We start from the raw sequence: 25,331 nt of genomic DNA on the forward strand, positions 1-25,331 counted from the left end.
TAGAGTGGGAAATTGAGTATCAAGTAAGGTGAAGGAGGAAATGTGGAAATTTTGCAGATATTTTATGGGAATGAAACATGCTGTCAAATTGCATTATGGGAAATGTAGGATTCGGTGGTTTTGGAGCGAAGACACACACACAGTTTTTTTTGTTTTTGTTTTTTATGCCTGATAAATAAACTGTATGTGTTTCATTGAACTCTCCTCTGACCCTAGGTCATGTCTTTTCCCGGCAGCCACCGGTCACTGCGCTGCTTTTGGTGACCGAGTAAAAATAGTTGTGTACCCATGGAGGGACTCCCACACATGAGTCACCGAGACATCAGGTGTATCAGCCTATCGGTCGGTCCCAAAACCCCTCGTGCTGTCTGAGCCTCCTCCTCCTCCTCCTCCTCTCTCCTCCCTCCTCCTCCTCCTCATGCTTTACCTGCCGCCTCCTCTCTCCCTTCACGCTTGTGCGCACTCTCTGCGCCATGGCCACGGACGCGGCTGGACCCGCTCTCGCTCCGCTCCAGATGGACTACGAGACCAAGATCTTCCCTCAGTGCGGCGGATACGGACGCTACAACCGAGTCGTGATCGTGTTCAGCTGGTTCCCCAACTTAGCGGTCATGCTCAATCTCATCAGCGACGTTTTCTACACCCTGATCCCGGACAACTACCACTGCAAGCCGGACCCGCAGCTGCTGCCCTCCGCCTTCCTGCTCAGCAACTTCTCCAGACAGGGATACCTCAACCTCACCATCCCCTGGGTGGACGGCTCCGGCCTCAGCCACTGCGAGCTCTTCAAGTACCCGGCCAACAGCTCCGTCTTCTCCGGGAATGTGCCCCGGGAGAAGGTGTCCTGCACCCGGGGGTGGGAGTTCTCCTCCGCGGCGGGGCTCCACAGCAACTTTGTCACCGAGGTAAGAGACAGAGACACTGACTGTCTGTCCATCACTCAGGGCATCACTGTGGTGTGTGACTGTGGGAGCCATGGGGGACAAACTGATCCACTGCTCTGCATTGAAAACAGATGTAGTTTTTCAGCTCAGTGCTACAGTTTCTGCAGTTTGGATCAGAGTCCAGAGAAACAAACTTCTATAGATCTCAGTCATGATGATGTGCACAGTGCCACCGTTTCCGCTAAACCGTCTTTGGTGTAACGAATCACCTCTGCAGGAAACTGTGCAGATGTGAAGACAAACTCTTCAGCTTTTTTCTTTCTTTCTCTGTGGTTTCTCATCTCTCATCAGGACGCGCCCTGTGTGTGTGTGTTTGCATCCACTTTATCATGAGCGCTTCTGTTTCTCAGGGTGTGAAAAGTAAAAGTAAAGTGTAGCCTGGTGTTTGTGTTTTACGATCTATAATCTATCATGTCTCCAACCAGACAGAGCCTGAACACAAACAACAGGTTCACATGTTGTTGTGCAACAAGTGTAAATAAGCAGCAGAAAGGTGTTAATCTGCTCTTCAGTCTGTTTCTTTGGTCTCCTGTTGCTCAGGGATCCATCCCAGTCTGCAAATATTGATAACAGGGTGCAACAAAAAATGCCTTTCAACATGTCTGTGCAGGGTTTTGTAACCCAGCAGCTCCAAGTCATTATGGGTAATGGCTCCTAAACTTCTCCTCTGAATATTATCAGAGCACTGTGGCGTCAGTAGGCGAAGTAGATGAAGGCAGCGAGGAGGAGACCCTGGTTCTTCCTCCTCTTCCTCTCATGACAAAACGAAGGCGCTTGGAAATACGATTCCTGTGAGTTCCTTCCTGAGACCCTGAACGCCTCCTTCACCAGCAACAGTTTTCCTGTGGCTCTGACGTCACCACGGGGACAAAGGAAAACTTGAATCATCTCCACTCACGGCTCATCAGCCTGAGGAACAGCACAGGGGGCTTTCAGTGAGCCAGGTGCAGGTTTACCTGGATTATCACCTCAGTGGTGATTGGTTTATAGCGTTGGTGTTTGTGTTGTCATGGTTTTCTGGATACATCATCACATTGGTGCAGGATTTTGTCACCGCTGACAACCATTTCTCCTGCTGGTTCCTCTGTGATCAGAGAAACTCCAGACTCCCAAAGGACCTTGAAGGCCTCACATTGTTCACTTGATTGTTTATTGGTTGTGGTGGAACCTCACAACAACTATACAGCACACTGTCATTTGTCATTACAACAGCTTGACCTACATAGTACAGCTTAAAGTAGGTGAAATTGTCCCACAATGCACTGCTCTGATGAACGGGTGTCCAGCAGTTCAAGTTTGTTTTCCAAACTTGTAACAAAGGAATCTGACCACGTCTCTAATTTGTGTCACGCTGCGTTCAAAACTCACTTTCGAGCATAGTCATTTGTGAGATCCCCTTAGGCACTGAATCAGTTTTCAGTTTTTGTTCTGCCTGTGCAGCCATTTTGGTTCAGTGACTCACTGTGTCGTAGTCGCTCCCTGAATATATCAGGGGCTTCTACTGGGGGAACCCCTCTGGATTATGTGACAGAGACAAAGTGTCAGAGATCACGATGATCGACCAAGAGCAACAGAAACACGTTAGTAAAGCAGCAGCTGATGCAAGTGGGTTCCTCATCACCTGATCGACACCTCTGTGTGTTTACTTTTCTGTCATTATCATTGATTTTTGTTTTTCCCAGCTCATGTCGTCCCTCAGACTAGACACAGACATTTCTTTTCTTTTTTTTTAGCTTTATTTGCACAACTGTAGAATCAACAAACAACTCTTAACTCTGAGCCTATCTTTAAACCTCACCTATAAAAAGTAATTACACAAATAACAAAGCAAAACAAACTAGCACCAATGTTTTTTTTAATAAATGCCCCTGATTCTCATTGTGCTAAATATTATATAAACAATCCTTTCTCTTTTTTTTTACCCTAACCACATTGACACCGTTATTAGGAACACATTTCTGAAGTGTTTCTATTATATTGTCCACTCCATTTATATCAACAAGCCCAGGCTGAATATCAGAAACACTCCTCTGTATGATGCAATGAAATAGTTTATTTTTCCTAAAACCCAGTGAACCTGTCATGAATCACAGTGAAGCAGAGGAGACGATAAAAGAGGAGGAGGAGGAGGAGAAGAAGATCTTCTTCCAGGCAGCGACTGGTACTGAAGCAGGAGCAGAGCTGCAGGCTGCTCTACTTTGAGCTCTACTTTGTTCTAATGTAATCAGACTGTCAGCAGACACGTTAACTCAGTTAGGAGGGACATGATCTACATTCCTGCTCCCGCACAGAATCTCTCTCTGTTTCTGATTCGCCCGCTCGCTCGCCTGCTATTCTCTGCATGTTATGTAGTCCAATTATTATGTTGGTGACAATTTGTTCTTGTTCCCTTTTTAAGCTTCTGCTCGTATAAATCATATTTTATACAGAAATAGAGACACATATTTAGGATTAGTTGAGTAAACTGAAGGACGTTCAATGTGTTTTTGTTTGTTTTGTTTTTCTTAATCTGGTTTTTGAACCGACGGCTCAAACACTGAAGCACGCTACAAGTTTTTAGTTTCATTTCCTGCTCCTCTGGTTTCAGGAAAGAGATGGATCCATTTAATTTTGCAGAGACTTGAAACCTGGTTAAAACAGACCTCATGAATGAAATTAGATAAAACATTAAAAAACAATACGTCAAATCACTGTTCATCACCCGTGATGAACCGTATGGAGCATCTTCATTTACAGTTCATGAAGTGTACAACAGTTGGTCTTCCTCTGAGTCCTGATCCGATTACAACTTTCTCTATTTCTGGTTCATTTCCTTGGTCCAAGTTATTACTGTGCTTTTGTTCTGGTCTGTGAATGTGTCAAAGTGTGTCTTTGTCTTCCTCTGCAGTGGAACCTGGTTTGCAGTGACTACTGGAAAATCCCTCTGCAGCACATCTGCTTCATGACGGGGTGGATTCTGGGATACGTCCTCCTTGGTACTCTGTGCGACTGGTAGGTAGAAAAACCACATTTTATTTGAAACCCTAAGGTCGTTCATATCCAATAAGTAAATAAATAAAATAAAAAAACATCATGACAGGTTAAATATACCTCTAACCAACTGTAAAATAAGAACTAATTAAATCTGATTATAAAACGGAAAGGTGAAATCTGGCAATCTGATTGGTTGTTAACCGTGATATATTCGTTAAATGAGTCACTACAAAATGTTATTTCATCATTCATCATGTTTAAGTTTCTGCAGCTCAAAGATGTTGTTGTAACTTGACAAATAAGAGATGTGCAATTTGTTGAAAGAGCAGAGGGGGTTGAAAATGTCACCATCATTAAAAGGGAAATAAAGAAATAAAACAACAACTTTAGAAAACGTAATAATAATGAAATAGAAATGATAATTAATAAAAACAAACTCCTATAAAATTATATTATTGAAATGAGAATGAGTAGAGTTTTTGAAATGTCATTGATTATTGGTGTGTACGTTTTGACCAATCACTATATGACTTTTTATTAGTCTCGCACACTTAACACTTTCGTTCTTGAATAATTTCAGTTGTGTATGTTTTGTGGGTTGTGTGTTTGTGTGTGTGTGAAGGTTGGGTCGTCGACGAAGTTTCCTCTTCTCCATCAGTTTGTCCAGTTTGTTGGGAGTTGCCGTGTGTTTGTCGAGCAGCGCCGTCGTGTTTCTGCTGCTGCGTCTCTGCCAAGGCGCCATGCTCGCCGGAGTGTTTGTGTCCTCGTACATTATCAGTGAGTATCCTGCACACACACACACACACACACTGGAGTGCGGTGCAGCTTCCTGCAGCCTTATTCAGTAATCAGCCTCTGTGGAAAAAGAGCGACTTCAGCTCGTCCACACTCAGACACACACTTCACTCCTGTGTTTACTTTACAGAGCACTCTCAGATTCCTGCTCTTCACTCTGACTCATCCACTGGCACACTGTTTATATGAATGTCATGTTTTTGTTACATCTCATTTTACTTGTCTTTTATTTAAAAAACAACAACTACCATTTATTACATCACAACAGATAATAAGAAGTGGGTGATAATCAGGAGGTTGGACACAAACACAACTGTAAATTCACTGTAAATGTCGAGGACTCATTTGTGAAAATACCCTGTAATCAGACATGTCTTGGTGTTATTGTTGTGTGTCATTGATCAGAGCTTCATTTAAATAATCAGATTTATCATTTCATGCAGCCATGTGTTTGTGTGAAAATGAACAAATCCGCAGTACTCTGTCATGAGGCCATGAGGCAAATACAGACGTATGTAGGCCATTCATATTAAACACTATATGCGTTTCTTCCAGAAAATCTAATGTTGTGTAAATGTTACGTAATGCTAATGTTATAAACTGTGCACATGTGGCTGACTCCCCGTGCACAGTGTGCTGCAGTCACGCTGCTTTCGTACATGCACATTCACTCAGCTTCATTTGGCTTGTTAAAATGTGCTGCCGGTCTGAGTTGGAGCTGCTTCCTGCTGAGCTCCTGCATCTTATCAGGCAGAGATAAGAAAAGTCCCACTGACTGAGAGAAGCACATTAGAAATCCTGCGTATCTCTGTTTCAACGTCTTATCTTTACACCAGGAAACACAAACAACTGGAGTCAAACTTGACTCTTTTATTATTTCTGATGTCTGAATGTCAAGAACAAGAACTGAACGGTCAGTTTATTGTAGATGTTGCTGTAACCAAGTCTCTGTTAAATCACCAGTTCATGATTTCATCTTAGTCTTTAAAGGGATAGTTCAACATTTTGGCAAACTGGTCCACTGCCATAATCCTTATAGTCATAGCAGTGGGTTCGTTACCTTTAATTGTCGGTGCAAGCTATTTTTAGAACAGCGGAGCAGAGCCGCGAGCTGCTCAGAGCTACGCTGCGGAGGCTCATGGGATTTCTTGGGATTTTCCCTCATCAAACTCATCAAATACACAATCCAACAACTCCAAAACGCTCTGATGGACAAGTTGTGATCTGCACATTCACCAGGCTGTGAGATAATAACAGAACGTTACGAGAGTTTCCGTCTGGGGCAGTTTTCCGGCAAGCAGTCTCTGAATTAACCTCTAAAACAACCCTGTCTCATAATGCTCCATTATTATCTCATAGCGTGGGGAATGTGCAGGTCACAACTTGTCCATGAGAGCGTTTCGGAGTTGTTGGATTGTGTATTTGATGACTTTGATGAGGGAAACAAACCAAGAAATCCCATGAGCCTCCGTAGCGTAGCTCTGAGCAGCTCGCGGCTCTGCTCCGCCGTTCTAAAAATAGCTTGCACCGACAATTAAAGGTAACGAACCGACAATTAAAGGTAACAAACCTACTGCTATGACTATAGGGATTATGGCAATGGGCCAATTTGCCAAAATGTTGAACTATCCCTTTAAAAGGACTAATGAAGTTTAGCAACAAGACACAGTCTGTAACAGACTATGAAAGTCGTCTCGTCACTATCGAGTGTATTTGTTGATATTAATTGATCAGTACAGTATATGCTGTGAAGAGGAACTGCAGATGAATGGAACCACATGGTGTTGGGTGAAGCACCAACTCTCATCTCTTTTCATGTGACGTCTTATTTTATCTTCTGATCTCATGACAAAACACATTATGCACATCGTCTCTGCAGCTTCCATCAGTCATTGTCCGAACCAAACAGAACTGATTTAATTACTTTCACAAGATCATATTAACAAGTCACAGACAAATGCTCTGTTTATGACATGAAAGTACTTGAACAACAATGTGGTGGGTGGACACAATGTTTTTTGTGGTTGGGTGAAAAATCCAGATTAACTTGATTCAATGTAACCGTCTTCGTATTTATTGACTATCGGACATTTTTCAGGCGTCTTGCATAAACTTGAAAATGTCTCTAAGGAAAAGTAAAATGGAGATTGTGGTGATCTGTTTAATACAGGGATGCAAACAGCGCGCCGAAAAGCGAAACTCGCTTTTTTCATGACCAATTAGGTGACTTGTGTGAATCGTTCAGATCCGAAGAGTTTTTGTTTTTGGGAGGGGGGGGGGGTCTCAGCGTCTCAGCTGGGGGGGGGGGGGGGGGGGGGTCTCAGCTGGGGTCAGTAAAATGTTTTTCTAACAGGCTGACAGTGACAATCACGTGAAACTGAGGCGAACTCATTCATGGTTGTCTCTGGTTATAGCACATTATATAGGCCTATATGTCCATTACACACTTTTAGGCCTTAAAATGTCTTAAGTTTGTTGAATTATTGTGTTCAAGACTTAAATAAGACAGCTCTTAAATTTTCGTATGCCCACCATGGGCGAGCATTTCGCTCGCATTTGCCCCTAAAAAAAAAAAAAACATGTGTGAACCAGGAAAATCACAAAAAAGAAAGAGCACAACCTGCGATTGGTCAAAAACTACAAATCCCACAATCCTCTGGCCTCAACAATAACAGTAGTTAGTGTAAGTAAGGGAGAGTGGAGCTGTCGGTGAAAAGAGGAAACAACGCCACGTCTGGTCCTGTTCTATGTTGTTGGTTCACACCGTCACCGTTTATTCGTTACGTCCGCGGTGTAAAAGGCCGTGACGCAAAGACGCGATTAGGCGCGAGACGCGGTAGACGCGACTTTTTTTTTTTTGCGACGCTACACCCGATTCTTTTATGGCGACGGGACCCTCGCGTCTTCGTCTATTTCATCGTGTTTGGTGGGAAGACCCAAAGGGGCTTCCCACCAAACCAAAAAGTGATGATATAACAAAGAAATATTCCAGTCAGGAGAACGTAGCTCAGCTACGGTGGGAAGACCCAAAGGGGCTTCCCACTCAAACACGAGGAACGCTTTTTTTTCGCGCGAGCTTTTACGCGCAACCAAACGCGAGATACGCGAGATAAGCGAATTAGCGCTCGTTTTCACTCGTTTCAAAAAAAAATTCACGAGCCCGCCTATTTTCACTACAACAATTTTTTTTTTTTTTTTTTCAAAGGAGGTTAAATCGAAAGCAACTGGACTTAGTTATTTACTTATTATAACTAAGTCCAGTTGCTTTCGATTTAACCTCCTTTGAAAAAAAAGTCTAGGAAGACGTTTCACCTCTCATCCAAGAGGCTTCATCAGTTCATGTAGCATCTGACCAGGCTGGGACTGGTCCAACTATCTGGTGTGGAGACTCAGTATAAGTCCAGTTGCTTTCGATTTAACCTCCTTTGAAATACTATGACCTGGACAAATGAGAATATGCACAGGCCTACAACAACATTTCTGCTCTCACCAACCATGGTAACGACGCACAGTATACTGTTATGAGACACATTATGCATCCCAACTGTCTTTTTTTTAGAGGATTTTTTTTTTTTTTTTTTTACCAAGAATGCGCCCAAAAAAATCATGATCCAGGGGCCAAAATTCGAAACAAATATATATATTTTTTAATCATAATTCTCATTATTCTCCTGATGTCGGTTTAATGTAAACAGATTGCGCTGATATGCGTCATGTGACAGCGGGGCAGAGCTGCAGCTGCTGTGCTGTGATGGACCTGATCAGACTGGTGGTGGTCCACAGTCAATCAGTCCCAGAGCCTTCCTATTCACCTCCAATGTAGACGCGACGTGCGCGCTCGGTACCCAAAGCGGCGCGTATCCGCGTGCATTCGGTGCGACGGCGCCGCCGTTTTCCCCCCCGTGCATGTCCGTTGCTGTGTCAGGCAGGTGTCTCCCACGGAGCTCTGCCCCGTTTCAGAGGTGAAGGAGAGACGTCGCCTCCGCGATGTAGAATGTGTTCAATTAAAGTGAAACTAACACATTATATAGGCCTATATGTCCATTACACACTGAATGGGATGTTAAATCCCATGTCTTTATTTCTTCAGTTTATTTTAATAGTAATAATTATGACTAACATTCAGTGAAGACCTAAAAATCAGTATCTCCAAAATTGAAATATTGCAATGGTTTTTATTTTTTTAAAGCATTTTTAATATAGAAATGTTGGCCTTCTGAAAACTGTCCATCTATATGCACTCAATACTTGGTTGGGGTTGAACTACTGGAAATAGACTTTTCTGTGATATTGTTAATGGTGAGCCCCCCCCCCCCCCACGACAATTCCTCTCTTTTTTGGTCCTGACCCGTTTGCATCCCTGTTAATAAAAGCAGTCTGAATGCCTCAGCAACAAATATCATTCCTGCAGCATTAAGCCTGTTTCTGCAGTTATTGTTTCAGCTGAACTTTTGTAACCTCTACTCTTTTCCTTGGCGTTTGGATCGTTGCCTGTGTCTCTGATTTGTTCAGAGATAATCAACATGGCGGTTGAGTCTGATTGTCAGTCTCTGTAACGAGCTCCTCTCATGGGAGAAATATTTTTAATAACTTGGAGGAAACACTGCAGGGTAAAACACACTGAGCTGCAGATCAAGATGAGAATGAAAGTAAATGCTTCCTGTGTGACTAGACTGAAATGTTCAGCACAACTGAACTTCAGTTCAAAATAATCCTCATCACAGTTTTGCTCCTTGCTTCAGTTTAAATGGGAAACAGAACTGCAAAAAAAAAAAAATACAATGAGCAGTTCCAACAAATTGTCAATGTTGTTAAAGGAGACACATCATGCCACATTTCCACAAATTAAAATAGTTCCCAGGTGTCTTAAACCCCAAGGATCAAACATCACAGCTCTTTTCATACTCTGAAAACAGCCCTGTTCAGAACGGCTGGTTTCAGCGCCTGTCCCTTTAAATGCAAATGAACCACTGCTTCTACAGGTACAAGATAGGGGTGATATTACGCAAATTAGAAACCTAGTTACATCACTGGGAGACAACTGAGGGAACAGCTCCTAAAACCATGTGAATTTCAACCTAGAGAGCCTGCACATTATAGATTTTTTTTGTCAATTCTCACATTTTGGGGGCCGTAAGGCAAGACAAACACCCAAATATATGTCATAGAGCCTTCAAAAAATGATATTCCATAATATGTCCCCTTTGGTACAAGAGAAAATAATCTATTCTATCCATAGAAAAACATTGTGACGTCTTATTTGTGTCCTGTAAAGTTGTTTGAGTCCTGGTGGACGTGACACTCGACGTCACAGAAACAATAAGTGCGATGAACTCTGAGCAACCAAACATATGTTGCTCATGTTGTTTTAAGGGCGACTCCAGTAAGAAAGGGCAAGTCAAGGCAATTTTATTTGTATAGCCCGTTTTTACAAACAGTTTGTCTCAAAGGGCTTTACATGGCATCGTAACAACAAAGCAAAACTGACCTGAGGTCAGGCTGCTTACAGCAACAGTTGGTTTTCTAAAATAAAATACAGTAATGTTTCCTGTGAATCCTCTGTTCAGTTGGAGGAAACAGATGGTAAACACTACTGCTGGAATAACTATTGCTAAAGCATAAGATTTAATAATGACGATTATATCTTGATTTGGTTTTAGTGACATTTCATCAGTGACTTATGATGATGATGATGTATTTTAAAAGTTTTTTCTGCTGTTTTGACAGAGTTTGAAAGTCGAAAAAAGATTTCACTTTGGGGTTCAATTTCTCATTCACATATAAAGATTATTTTGTGGCCAACACCCACAACTGAGCAGATCTTTTTATTTTTGCAATTTTTATTTGCTTGTGCAGTTTCATTTCAACAAAAAACATCTTAAACACTGCAGCATGCATCACAAATTTTAACAAATAGTGCTGAGAAATCATTATTTCCAAAGAGAAAAAGTACCAAATAAATGCCAGTGAGACTCTGGATAACAGAAGTTGCTCAGATCGTCCTCAGACTGAAAGTGGGACACAGTGTTTTTCTGGGTTTTTTTTTAGTCACCAGTCGTGCAACCACAGCCACAGGCGACATGTTTTAACCGCCCTCGTAAAATGAAAGATGCCAACTTGGATTACTTTGCACAGGTGTGTGTGTGTGTGACTGTGCAGCACAGTTGTTGTGCGGGACTTTTCAGTGCGTTTGAGCTGTGATTGACAGGAGGCAGCTGGCTGGAGGGTTTTCTTTACCTCCGCCTCTCAGCTGTTTTTTAGGGGATCTCTGTGGTGAACCACCTCTTCTCTCTGTGACGAATCTAAACCTCTCCTGACTTCAGTCTTAACCCTGTAAAGCCTGAACCATGAAATAATTGTCAGAAATTGGACCCTTTAATGGACCTTCTGACAAATAATTTAAGAAAAATTAATAAAAAGAGAAAAATGCATATCAGATTTGCATAGAAAATTACCTTGCATACCTGTGGTATCTATTTTGATACACACATTTTCAACACGGCTCTACTATAAAATGAGTTATGAAAGTAGTTTTACTTTGCATCAATGCAGTAACTATTCCTACTGAAGTTTCAGTAAGTTTCGGGTTTTTGGGTCACTGACTGACAGCGGCCATATTGGATGTCCCAAGTGAAGGCCTGCTGGTGCATAAATAACTGCAGCCTGGTGGATTATCTGATCATTGCATGTGATCATTGCATCTATCTGGTTACATTAGGTTTTCAGGGGGACAAAAATCACAGTGAGGATGTAGAGGTCTCAAAAACTCATGTATCAAATTTGATACAAATGGCGACATCTGTGTGTGTGTCGGATGAAATGACTCCGGCTGGTACAGATACAGATAACTACAGATACATAGTGTGTTAAAGACAGCGTGGATTTCTCTAGGACATGAATGAAGCAGCATGGGAATGTGATTATGTGAGCATTTGTAGAAATAGTGCACATTCCTGCCTGGGAGGAGGCCACAGCAGAGTGTGAAAGTGGGCCCACCTAAAACACACACATACAGATTTTTGCCTGTTTTTTTGACATACAAATATCCTCCCACATTCCTGAGAGGTCGAGGTCTGATTAAGTCCAGATTCTTTTTAGGGGGGTGGGTTTCTGTGAGTTGGACGTGGAGCTGAGGCCTGTGGGAAATGTTGGAGTGGAGAAAACAATAGTAGGACGGAACCGAAGGAGAGGAAGCGAACAGGAAGTGAGCTCCTCGTTTTCTTCCCCTGAGCAGATGGAAACGGGGTCAGCGCTCGTTGTGGGCGGGAAGTTAGAGTTCAGCTGAAGACTCACACAGCTGGACACACTCCCACACCAGTTTACGTCAGTACCTGAGGTTTAGAGGACGTTATCACATCCCAGAGGCCTTATCTAACATGTTGGACAATTTCATGGTTGTTGTTTTTCCCTTCTTCTTCTTCTTCTTTGCTTTGAACCAGCAGATAGATTTAAATTCCCTGCTCGGAGGTTTCACACGAAGGTCAAACATCTGTGAGCTGATGGGAAAATCCTCCAATAAGGAGAACAACAGTGTCTTTGGTGTTTGGGGAAAAATACTTTAAGTGAAGTAAACGTAAGAATGCCACAGAAAGGAAAAATGTCTCACTGAGCTAATAATAATATAACTTTATCCACAGTCTCATTTCTAAATAACATTTATATATATTAATCAACATTTTAACATTAGAGAAAAGGATCAAGCTTCATGTTTGAATTAAACAAAGTACAGTTAAAGGTTAATATGTTGTACATGGTGATTTTATGTGTCAGTGAATCAGCAACATTTTAACTTTTTATCCAACCAGAAAGATTTCAATAAATATAAAATGTGTGTTAAATCTTTATATTTATACATTTTTTAAATAGTAAACTTAAATTATGAACTTAAACTTTGACAGAAAAAAATGAAAAGAAAGATTTATATCTCCAGTTTTACTCCCGATGTTGTTTGTTTTCATATCTTTCATATGGTTTTACAGGTGTAACAACAAATAATGTTTGTTTTTTAAGTAATTTGTAGAATTTCTTTCACACTTAAGATGTAAGAAAGGAAATTAAACACTTCTAGATCTGATGAAAAAGACTCCATTAACTCTATTCATAGTGAAACAGAACATCAGGAACATCAGGCCTTGAAACTGTGTGAACAAAGATAAATACATTAGTAGGATGTTGTAGCAGTGCTGTCAGCAGGTGGGAGTGATATCGACCTCAGTCTTCAATAGGAAACAACATTTAACTGTGCTGACATGGAGCGACTCACTCAATGAAAACACCTACAACTACAACAACAACAACAACAAGCAGCATCAGCGTCTTTAGTGTGAGGTTCAAGTCCAGTCAGGAAATCAGGAAATCCATTGGTTTTGGACAAACGTATTAGTCGCACCACTTGAGCTGTGTTGTGATGTTTATCTGTGTTCCCATCTCTCTCTCTCTCAGGGTTGGAGCTGTGTGACCCTCCCCACCGCCTCATGGTTGCCATGGTGAGCGGCTTCTTCGCCGTGTTCGCCGAGCTGCTGCTGCCCGGCGTCGCCGTGCTGTGCCGGGATTGGCCCGTCCTCCAGGCCGTGGCCACTCTGCCTCTTCTGCTGCTGCTCTCCTATTGGTGGTGAGTCGGGTGGTTGTGTTTGAGGTGGTGGACGCACCATGTGTGTATTTGAAGAAGCATTAACAGTTTATTGTTTTGTAGCAGCGACGTAATTTGATTCTGTTTGTTTGACACATTTGCTCCTGTTTCAGTCTCACCTGAACTCACATATAAACACAACAACCTGTGGAAAAAACACTTAATTTATGTGTTCAGGAATAACCCCAAACTGTTTTACCAGAGACGCCTGAGAACAAATTACAGATATACAAGACTAGAACAAGACGGTGCATTCACACAAACAGAGGAACAGTTAATTAAAGCATGAACAAGTTAAGAGGAAGCTCAGAGGAGTGATTGTCTCTAACTACAGTGTGTTTGTCACTGCAGTAATAAAGTGTGTTCCTCAGGCGAAGCATGAACACGTTAACTTTAAGATATTAAAAGTCAATAGTTAAATATCTTTAGAAACACAGGCAGGTTGATACTTCTAGGTTTCAGTGATAAACTTTTATCAAATACCTTTTCTTTGTTTTAAAAATAACTGGTACAACTTCTTGGCAAGAACAGAGTGTCTAGTGTGATTTTTTATTTTTTTTTCCTCCCACTGTGTTGAGGTTAGAAAGTCTGATAACAGCGGTTGTTTTCCTCAGCTGTGCGTCAGTGTTTCCTGAGTCTCCTCGCTGGCTCCTGGCCACGGCTCAGATCCCTCAGGCCAAGAAGAGTCTCCAGGAATTCTCCACCAGGAACGGCGCCTGTCAGCAGGACGAGATCTACCCCGGAGAAACGCTGCTCTCAGGTACTCACACTCACACATGTATGACTCAGACGTACACCACCGTCATCAGTATGTACATATACACACCAACACCTCTACCCCACCCAACTCTGTCCTATATGAACCTATTCAGTGTTGTAACTCATGTAATGTTTAATGTGAACCATTAAAATAATGGTGAAAGAAGCAAGAACGCCACTGTTATCCATCTATAACAATATGAAGGCAAAGGAAAAATGTTTGACCTTCTTTAAGACGTAAAAAGGTTTTTTCAGGAAACTTGAAAAGATAGGATCCGTCATACTGTATGTTGGTTCATGATGAAAACAGTAAATCTTGTACGGTAAACCACTCCTGTGTGTGTTATTGTGGCCGAACAAGTCTAAATTAAGACTCCAACTTACAATAATCTTCATTATCGATCCATTAAGATGCCAAATAACGTCTTGATTAATCATTAACCCTCATACAGCGTTAAAAAAACGTTCCTTTAGCGGTATTAGTGGCTGTTTTCATCCACTAACTTTGACTGCTGTAAAAAATATATCAGATAAATATTTTTTTCAAATTTTTTTGCATAAATCTGTTAATCAACTTCAGTCTTGATAAAAACAAAAAAAAAAAAATTTTTAATTCAAAATTTTAACCCTTTGCATGCCATTTGAAAAAACAAAGTAACTGATATGGGAAAAAATACACACAAAATGAGCTATTTTCAATATAAAAAGTGATTGGACAAAGACAATTTTTTTCATGCTATCACAGTCTTGGATATGTCAAAGATTAGTTACATAATTGGTTTTGATGCATATTTAGTTTTTGTGCAGCAACAGATTTTCAAAAAAACTTCCTTTTGCGGTATTGGTGGCTGTTTTCAGCCACTAACTTTGACTGCTGTAAAAATATATCAGATAAATATTTATTTCAAATTTTTTTGCATAAATCTGTTAATCAACTTCAGTCTTGATCAAAACTACTAAAAAAAATAAAAAATTAAAAATTTTAACCCTTTGAATGCCAATTGAAAAAACAAAGTCACTCATATGGGAAAAAATACACACAAAATGTGCTATTTTCAATATAAAAAGTGATTGGACAAAGAAATTTTTTTTCATGCTATCACAGTCTTGGACATGTCTTAGATTAGTAACATCAATGACTTTTATGCATATTTAGTTTTCGTGCAGCAACAGATTTTCTAAAAAAAATCCTTAGTGGCTGTTTTTGCCCCATTGACTCCCATTATAAACACATTTTTTGAATGCAGAGACATGACACTATATATAAATATAATTTTTACAGTCAGGGTGATCAACCCTGTTCAGAAGGGATCAAATTAGGTAATTTTGCTGTTGATCACCTGGTTCACCCATTTACCCATTACATAGGCCTGTTGTATTACTAGCCTAGTTTCTGTATCTGTATAATAGTGTTTATGAGCATATTTGTGTGTGTGTGTGTGTGTGTGTGTGTGTGTGTGTGTGTGTGTGTGTGTGTGTGTGTGTGTGTGTGTGTGTGTGTGTGTGTGTGTGTGTGTGTGTGTGTGTTGGGTGGAGAGTACAGGGTTAAAATAGAGGGTATGTAACTGCAGGACTGACCTCTAGTGTATGTTCAATTAGGTGTGTGACCTTTGTGCACCGACCTTGATATAGCTAAAAAATCAAAACATGCACCCCGGCTCTCAGAACTACAAAGAGTCTACATACAGTAAACAAAAACAAAGTGTAAGTGTGATCATGCGCCTGCTGGCCAGGTGGCCTTTTGATCTTGAGAAGAGGAGCCTTGGCACTCAGAACTTCACTCACACACACACCAGGGATGCAAACAGCGCGCCGAAAAGCGAAACTCGCTTTTTTCATGACCAATTAGGTGACTTGTGTGAATCGTTCAGATCCGAAGAGTTTTTGTTTTTGGGAGGGGGGGAGGGGGGGGGGGTCTCAGCGTCTCAGCTGGGGGGGGGGGGTCTCAGCTGGGGTCAGTAAAATGTTTTTCTAACAGGCTGACAGTGACAATCACGTGAAACTGAGGCGAACTCATTCATGGTTGTCTCTGGTTATAGCACATTATATAGGCCTATATGTCCATTACACACTTTTAGGCCTTAAAATGTCTTAAATTTGTTGAATTATTGTGTTCAAGACTTAAATAAGACAGCTCTTAAATTTTCGTATGCCCACCATGGGCGAGCATTTCGCTCGCATTTGCCCCTAAAAAAAAAAAAAACATGTGTGAACCAGGAAAATCACAAAAAAGAAAGAGCACAACCTGCGATTGGTCAAAAACTACAAATCCCACAATCCTCTGGCCTCAACAATAACAGTAGTTAGTGTAAGTAAGGGAGAGTGGAGCTGTCGGTGAAAAGAGGAAACAACGCCACGTCTGGTCCTGTTCTATGTTGTTGGTTCACACCGTCACCGTTTATTCGTTACGTCCGCGGTGTAAAAGGCCGTGACGCAAAGACGCGATTAGGCGCGAGACGCGGTAGACGCGACTTTTTTTTTTTTGCGACGCTACACCCGATTCTTTTATGGCGACGGGACCCTCGCGTCTTCGTCTATTTCATCGTGTTTGAAAATCAAACACGAGGAACGCTTTTTTTTCGCGCGAGCTTTTACGCGCAACCAAACGCGAGATACGCGAGATAAGCGAATTAGCGCTCGTTTTCACTCGTTTCAAAAAAAAATTCACGAGCCCGCCCATTTTCACTACAACAATTTTTTTTTTTTTTTTTCAAAGGAGGTTAAATCGAAAGCAACTGGACTTAGTTATTTACTTATTATAACTAAGTCCAGTTGCTTTCGATTTAACCTCCTTTGAAAAAAAAGTCTAGGAAGACGTTTCACCTCTCATCCAAGAGGCTTCATCAGTTCATGTAGCATCTGACCAGGCTGGGACTGGTCCAACTATCTGGTGTGGAGACTCAGTATAAGTCCAGTTGCTTTCGATTTAACCTCCTTTGAAATACTATGACCTGGACAAATGAGAGTATGCACAGGCCTACAACAACATTTCTGCTCTCACCAACCATGGTAACGACGCACAGTATACTGTTATGAGACACATTATGCATCCCAACTGTCTTTTTTTTAGAGGATTTTTTTTTTTCTACCAAGAATGCGCCCAAAAAAATCATGATCCAGGGGCCAAAATTCGAAACAAATATATATTTTTTTTAATCATAATTCTCATTATTCTCCTGATGTCGGTTTAATGTAAACAGATTGCGCTGATATGCGTCATGTGACAGCGGGGCAGAGCTGCAGCTGCTGTGCTGTGATGGACCTGATCAGACTGGTGGTGGTCCACAGTCAATCAGTCCCAGAGCCTTCCTATTCACCTCCAATGTAGACGCGACGTGCGCGCTCGGTACCCAAAGCGGCGCGTATCCGCGTGCATTCGGTGCGACGGCGCCGCCGTTTTTCCCCCCGTGCATGTCCGTTGCTGTGTCAGGCAGGTGTCTCCCACGGAGCTCTGCCCCGTTTCAGAGGTGAAGGAGAGACGTCGCCTCCGCGATGTAGAATGTGTTCAATTAAAGTGAAACTAACACATTATATAGGCCTATATGTCCATTACACACTGAATGGGATGTTAAATCCCATGTCTTTATTTCTTCAGTTTATTTTAATAGTAATAATTATGACTAACATTCAGTGAAGACCTAAAAATCAGTATCTCCAAAATTGAAATATTGCAATGGTTTTTATTTTTTTAAAGCATTTTTAATATAGAAATGTTGGCCTTCTGAAAACTGTCCATCTATATGCACTCAATACTTGGTTGGGGTTGAACTACTGGAAATAGACTTTTCTGTGATATTGTTAATGGTGAGCCCCCCCCCCCCCCCCCCACGACAATTCCTCTCTTTTTTGGTCCTGACCCGTTTGCATCCCTGACACACACACACACACACAAATATGCTCATAAACACTATTATACAGATACAGAAACTAGGCTAGTAATACAACAGGCCTATGTAATGGGTAAATGGGTGAACCAGGTGATCAACAGTAAAATTACCTAATTTGATCCCTTCTGAACAGGGTTGATCACCCTGACTGTAAAAATTATATTTATATATAGTGTCATGTCTCTGCATTCAAAACATGTGGTTATAATGGGAGTCAATGGGGCAAAAACAGCCACTAAGGATTTTTTTTTAGAAAATCTGTTGCTGCACGAAAACTAAATATGCATAAAAGTCATTGATGTTACTAATCTAAGACATGTCCAAGACTGTGATAGCATGAAAAAAAATGTCTTTGTCCAATCACTTTTTATATTGAAAATAGCACATTTTGTGTGTATTTTTTCCCATATGAGTGACTTTGTTTTTTCAATTGGCATTCAAAGGGTTACAATTTAGAATTAAAAAAAAAGTTTTAGTAGTTTTGATCAAGACTGAAGTTGATTAAGAGATTTATGCAAAAACATTTGAAAAAAATATTTATCTGATATATTTTTACAGCAGTCAAAGTTAGTGGCTGAAAACAGCCACTAATACCGCTAAAGGAAGTTTTTTTGAAAATCTGTTGCTGCACAAAAACTAAATATGCATCAAAACCAATTATGTTACTAATCTTTGACATATCCAAGACTGTGATAGCATGAAAAAAAATGTATTTGTCCAATCACTTTTTATATTGAAAATAGCTCATTTTGTGTGTATTTTTTCCCATATCAGTGACTTTGTTTTTTCAAATGGCATGCAAAGGGTTAAAATTTTGAATTAAAAAAAAAAAAATTGTAGTTTTGATCAAGACTGAAGTTGATTAACAGATTTATGCAAAAAAAATTTGAAAAAAATATTTATCTGATATATTTTTACAGCAGTCAAAGTTAGTGGATGAAAACAGCCACTAATACCGTTAAAGGGTAGTAAATTTGCAGACAGTGTAATATTGACCTTTTGAAAATTTCAAAATCATATTTTCAAATTGTATGTAAAAATAAGGTTTGTCAGCAAAAATCATGCCATTTGCTGCAATACAGTGAAAGTTATGGTCAAATTAAGAGGAAAAAGTGACCCCTAGTGGATGTTTTTGGCGCTAATACCGCAAGAGGGTTAAATCTATAAAAATGTCAGAAATTACTGAAAACTACCATCATAGTTCCTCAAACAGGGTCTTGTTCTGTCTGACCATCTGTCCAAAGCCAAACGTCGTTCAGTTTACAATGTCAATACACTCAACAGAGACCAGTACATTTCTGACATTCTTGTGTTTAAAGGTGTACAGAAATGGCCGTTTGTCCTGTTTGTCGCGCCGAGTTGTCACGAGCTGCAACACGAGTTTACCCGAGTGAGGAAAACGAATTTGATTGGTTGTTATCGAGCGGGCGGGATATTCAAAGCTTGGGGCGAGACCGAGCTCCGTGTGTGTGTGTTGTCTCAGACGTTTGAATGACGGATGACGGATCCAATATCAGTGGCTGGTGAATCGTGTACAGGCTGACGTATAATCCGTGCGCCTGCATTATCCAATGCGAAAAAAAAAATACACACTTTCATCCCGGATTTACTCAAAAATAGAATTTTGCACAAAGTTTGACCTACATCGTCTGATAGATGAGTTATTACACTAATTTTATGATCCAGAGTGGGCTCAAATTCAATTTTCTTTTCTGTACACCTTTAAAAAAAAATTTAAAAAAATGAAAGAAGCTTTAAATAAATTTTAAAAAGAAACCGAACTTAGACTCTCACACTGACTAAGGAAAAACTCCCAGACAACTTTAGTCAAACAACAACAACAGTCTAAAGGCAGAGGATGTTGTTACGCTGCTGTGTAAATCCCTTTGAGACAAACTGTTTGTAAAAATGAGCTATACAAATAAACTTACCTTGTCTTGATTAGTCAAGACAAGGTAAGTTTATTTGTTTCAGTTTTATTCTAAGTAACTCAGCTGTAGAGTTGTTTGTCATCATTTCCCTCCTGTTCTTGTTTTACCGGAGGACGTGTTTAATTTTTTTTATCCGTCCGGGAAAATACAATTATTTCTGCTCGTCTCTGTGCAGAAGTAACACGTCCAGCCTGGTGTGACATCAGGACACGTTGTCTCTGCTGAATGCTCGTCTCTGTTTCAGTAGATCTGGATCAGTGTGTCCCAGTTTAACCTCGTGTCTCTGTACAGCAGTGGTTCCCAAACCTTTTGTGGCCAAGGCACACCAAAGGACAAGTAAAAATCTCAAGGCACACCTATTGTTCAAAATAGCCTTCATAACACGTGTTATCACTTATATCATGTAAAATATCTGTAAATGTGCATAATTATTTAATAATGCCAAATAAAATGTGACAAGGAAAACTAGGCTACATTACTCACAAAATCATATTTATTAACGAAATATTTCAAAGATTAATTTGAAACTTTATCAAATTAGGCTTCATCAAAGCAGCAATACAACCATTTAAACCAGACAGGTCACAATAACCGTCCATGGTCCTACAGATTGATCAGCATTGAAACATATTGTGCGAAATATGGGGTTCTCTTTGAGGATCTTTTTTTTAAGAATTGTTTTTAGGTATAGAGTTTGCCTCTGTATTATGAAATGAGCGCATACAAAGTACTGATAGTAAATTAAAAATAATTATTTTTTGTGTAGTTGTATATTGCAATAATAATGTATGGTTGTCACAAAATCCCACGGCACACCTGGACTTGCCTCATGGCACACCAGTGTGCCGCGGCACACCGTTTGGGAACCACTGCTGTACAGCCTTTATTTTTAATGTTTCATTTTGATTTCAGCATCTTCAATAGTAAATCCTCACTTTTTAACATATCAGTGGCACAGAGGTAGGACGAGATGAATGATATGTTCCACTACAATCTCATTATAATTTGAGGAATCGGTGTAATTGTTCCTCATCTCTTGAAGTTTTCATGCTTCAACCAACCAATAGCTTTGTAAATATGTTAAACAGATTTGTTTTATGTAGGTTTTCCATGAAAACCTGCTGGAAAGACGAGCACTCAATATTTGGGAATAGGTTGAATTCTTGACAGTTTTTTAAATATTATTATTATTATTATTTATAGACATAGATGCAGCTTATGGAGACGACTGTCCGCCGAGGTACCACTCAGTTCTGGAGCTGCATCGGACTCGTATCATCTGGAAGAACTGCCTCATCCTCAGCTTCACTCTGTGAGTTCCTTGTGAAATTTCTATTTAATGATTTTATGATAAGGAAGTGAAATGTGGAGGAAGATGAGCAGAGAGATTAAGGAATGATCTTCAAACCCTTTACATGCCTGTTGTCTGTTTCCTATAACTCCGTCTTCTCTCCTGTCCAGGTTCATTGGAACCGGCATCCAGTACTGTTTCACCAGAAACCTGCACAGCTACTCCACCAACTTCTACTTCGGCTACTTCCTCCGGGTTGTAACCGGAGCGCTGGCCTGCATCTTCATCTGTCTGACTGTCAATCACTTCGGTCGTCGTGGCATTCTCCTGCTGTCGGCCATCATCACCGGGCTGTCGTCGCTGCTGCTTCTGGCCCTCACTCCATGTATGTTACATCCACATCTGTTTATTTATTAGCAGCTTAGCATCAAACTTCATTCCTTCTCTCACAAGGAGCCTCGTCTCTCAAACTGCTCCTCAAGACTGAGTCACAAAATTTGATGTTATTCTGGAGCTATAAAAAAGTAAAACAACAATTCAGCAGTTTCGCAATCAGCAGCACACGTGACTGAGGTTTCGTATCAGAGGAGCTGAAATTGGGCGTCACAGAATGGGAACGGGTCCTTTCTACTTCCTGTTTGTAAACAGAGTAGTGAGTAATGCAGTGTTGGATAAGATCTGGTGAAAGCATGTTTGGAATTTGCCATCATCAGCTCCTGTGTTTAATGTCTGAGCCCAGTGAATTGTGTGTAATTTCCTCAGGCAAAGTCTGCAGATAATTGACCAACAGACTGTGAATATGAAATGGTTTGACAGAGGGACGATGGCACTAAAACCTGGTGGTTTTACTGGGATTGGGCCGTAACAACACGACATGACAACGTTGGTTCACCAGGACATGTCGACAGTGTTGATACGGACACGGTTCAGTTGTGTTTGTGTTTTCTCTCTGTGTGTGTGTCAGACCTGCATGGAGGCCTGGTGCTGGTGCTCTCTGTCGTCGGCCTGCTCTTCTCTCAGGCTCTGGCCATGCTCAGCGTCTTCTTCGCCTGTGAGGTGATGCCGACTGTGGTTCGGTAAGTGACGAGTTTCAGTGAAATGTTATGAATAGTTTTAATTCTTTGACTGAAAGTGCTGTAAACTGAATTTTTTTTTTTTTGGTGTGATCACATTTTGACCTTGCACCAGTTCTCCTTCGCACACGACTGCAGGTTTTCACATTTCCTCCTCCCTGACAACAACCTGAAGTATCAGTAACACCTTTGCAGAGTCACCAAAGTCCATGAAAAGACAATAACAACTAATTGATTATTCCGACTGAGAAGTTTGACAAATGCCTGATGTTGCTTTTTCTGAATGAACATGAGACCGATGCAAAAAATCCCCTACAAATGCACAATTTGCTCTTGTTTGAGTTATGTTCGCTAAAAACTACAGCAGTTTTAGAAATGTATTTATCCTTTTTAAAGATTCTTAATGTCACCATAGGAGGGTCAATGACAAATAGGGGTTGGCAAGATGAGCAATCCAGAAATATCTTTAAAAAAAAATGTTTTAAAGCATGCATCAGATTTGTTAAAATGTACATTTTGTATTCATGTTGGTATTTTTTAACTAAAAGTAGAAGATACTTTTTTCTGAAAGCATTGAACAGAAATAGATTTTTTTGTTGTGGTTGTATATTGAAACTTTAATGCATTTTGGCTATTCTTAGTAGGACATATCCTAAAAAACACAACTTTTCTTCTAAATAGTGTGGCAAATTATGTAAAATTTGTAAAGAAACATAGTGTTGCATTGCTAAAGTGAATGTCATTTACTCCACACTTGAGTCCAGATTTATTTTCCTGTGTATATAGTCAGATTTTTTTAATGAAAAAATGCTGGTTACACCATGTGCATCACATCATAGACCAAGTTGCCCATTTGTGAGTGGGTCAGAGTGCAACATTCATCAAAAGGAAAGTGTTGTCTGATCCTGACACCTTGATGATTTTTCTATCTCTTGTCCATCTCTCTCTCTCTCTCTGTCTCAGCGGCGGTTGCCTGGGCCTGGTCCTGGCAGCAGGCTGCGTCGGCATGGCGGCCTCCTCCCTGATGGAGCTCCAGAACAACAGCGGCTACTTCCTCCACCACGTCATCTTCGCCTCCTTCGCCGTCCTCTCCGTCCTCTGCATCATGCTCCTGCCCGAGAGCAAACGCAAGCCGCTGCCGGACTCCCTGAAGGAGGGCGAGAGCCAGCGGCGGCCTCCTCTCTTCCTGTCCCGGCCCGACAGGGACAACCTGCCGCTGCTCCGCACCCGGCCCCCGCTGTCGGAGTACAACCCGGACAACTACTCCCGCTTGGTCTCTGCCACCAGGAGGATGTTGACTAAAGACACCCTGCCGTACAGGATCGCTGTGCCCACGCACTCCCCGCTGCTGTCAGACAGTGAAACACAGGGAGCGGAGGGGGAGACGCGGAGGGAAGTCACATCTTAGGAAGCCTCCTCCTCCTCATCCTCCTCCTCTTCCTCAGTAAAGACTTGGATTATCCCTCCTCTCCCTCTGCTTACATACCTCTAACCCTCCACCATCATCTTTTTTTTATTGACTAGTTGTCTGAGGCACTGGCTGGGCAGAACAGTGCACTTCAGATCTGTTTTTTTCTGCAGTGTATTTGTTATATTTTATAAACACTTGAAGCCGTTACTGTGTGATGGTATTTTCTCATTTGGATCCAGGTAATGAGTTTAAAAACAGTGACTTCATTTGTTTTGTTATTTTGTTCGTTCAAACTTATGAGGACTAGAAGAAAAAAAGAAAAAAAGTCCTATTTGAACTGTGACATTGCGTGTCCTGTCTGTGTGGAGGCATTCAAACCAGATTTTTTAGACATTAGTTTCACCAGTGAAGCTGAGTCGACCGTGCAGCCGCTGGGGGATCATGTGAGCTGCAGCCCTTTGTCCATTTATTAACAACTCATGCACTTTTCATTAAGTACGTGCGTCTGATTCACCAGCTGCGTCTCTCTCGGTGCTGAGAGGAGCCGTGTCATACTGGCAACGCACACACGAGGGCGCTGATGATGCACCGAGGAGACGGATCGAGTGCAAACTACAAACCAGTTGATGAGGAATTTTTTCTTTGGCTGATGAGTTTGTTTACTCTTTAAACCACTTGATGAAGTTACCAACTGTTTAAAAAGTGGTGCTATTTAAAAAGAAATATAATTTTCTCTTTGTTCAAAAACTGAACTTTCAAACGTACAAACCACTGGAGGATCTGTGTCCTTGGAGGAGTCGAACACGACACACTGGAATGAAGAGGCTACAAAGTTTAGTGAAGCCGATTTAAATGAAGGTCATTGCATATTTTCAACCTTTAACCTCTGAGTCTCTTTACAGGTTTCTCTGTATTTTATGTTGGGGTATAACTTTCTGCATTTTTGTGGCTTTACAGCTTGTAAAATGAATGTAATTACTTCTTGTGTGTATGTGTGTACATGTGTGTTTTGAGACAAACACACTACTTGATCAGCCTTAAACAGATGTTATTATGTGACATTTTCAGAGTCAGATTTTATATTTTTACCTTCAGTGGACAAACAAGTTTTGTATTTGAAATTATTACAGTTTGGACATGAAAACTTGTATCACAATGTATTTTTTTTTAAATGTCAAATCCTTAGTCACTAAAAATTATTGTCACATTTTTGTCTTCACCATTGTGCCTTCACTTTAAAGAAAAAAACAAGTTAAATTCCTACAGTAAAGTAGAGAAGCTTCAGGTGTGTTACCTCCGCTCAACACTAGATGGATGACTTCTACAAATATGTTGGACAAACTGATGTCAGGACTGTTTTTCCATGTGTTTTATTATTTTCAGATCACGTTGTCACGTCACATTGTCTGTTGGTCCTCGTCGTCTTAGCCCAAAGAGATAAAAAAAAACTGACTCAGGTGTGAAGAAGGTAAACGAACTTGTGCCTCTGTCTTTGTTGTTGTAACTATGATACAGGAAGTCACACATACAAGGAAGTCTTGTATGTGTGAAACTCAGTGAACTTGTCACAAAACTGTAAACAAAAAAGACAAGAAACAAAATGTTTGACACAATTTGAACTGCAGTTCTTTATTGTCT

At 40.8% G+C, this 25,331-nt stretch overlaps 1 protein-coding gene across 1 annotated transcript; it reads left to right on the top strand.

The window, feature by feature from the left end:
- The first annotated feature begins 465 nt into the window (after positions 1-465).
- slc22a31 (solute carrier family 22 member 31) lies at positions 466-25,219 on the top strand. Its single transcript, XM_083999355.1, has 9 exons — positions 466-905; positions 3,832-3,935; positions 4,540-4,694; positions 13,155-13,323; positions 13,956-14,101; positions 21,122-21,230; positions 21,380-21,594; positions 22,174-22,285; positions 23,246-25,219. Exons 1-9 carry the CDS (start codon positions 474-476, stop codon positions 23,688-23,690), a joined length of 1,887 nt encoding a protein of 628 aa, XP_083855481.1. The 5' UTR covers positions 466-473; the 3' UTR covers positions 23,691-25,219.
- The last annotated feature ends 112 nt before the right edge of the window (positions 25,220-25,331 follow it).

The sequence above is a fragment of the Trachurus trachurus genome (assembly GCF_905171665.1).
Source record: "Trachurus trachurus genome assembly, chromosome: 3".
Taxonomy (NCBI): domain Eukaryota; kingdom Metazoa; phylum Chordata; class Actinopteri; order Carangiformes; family Carangidae; genus Trachurus; species Trachurus trachurus.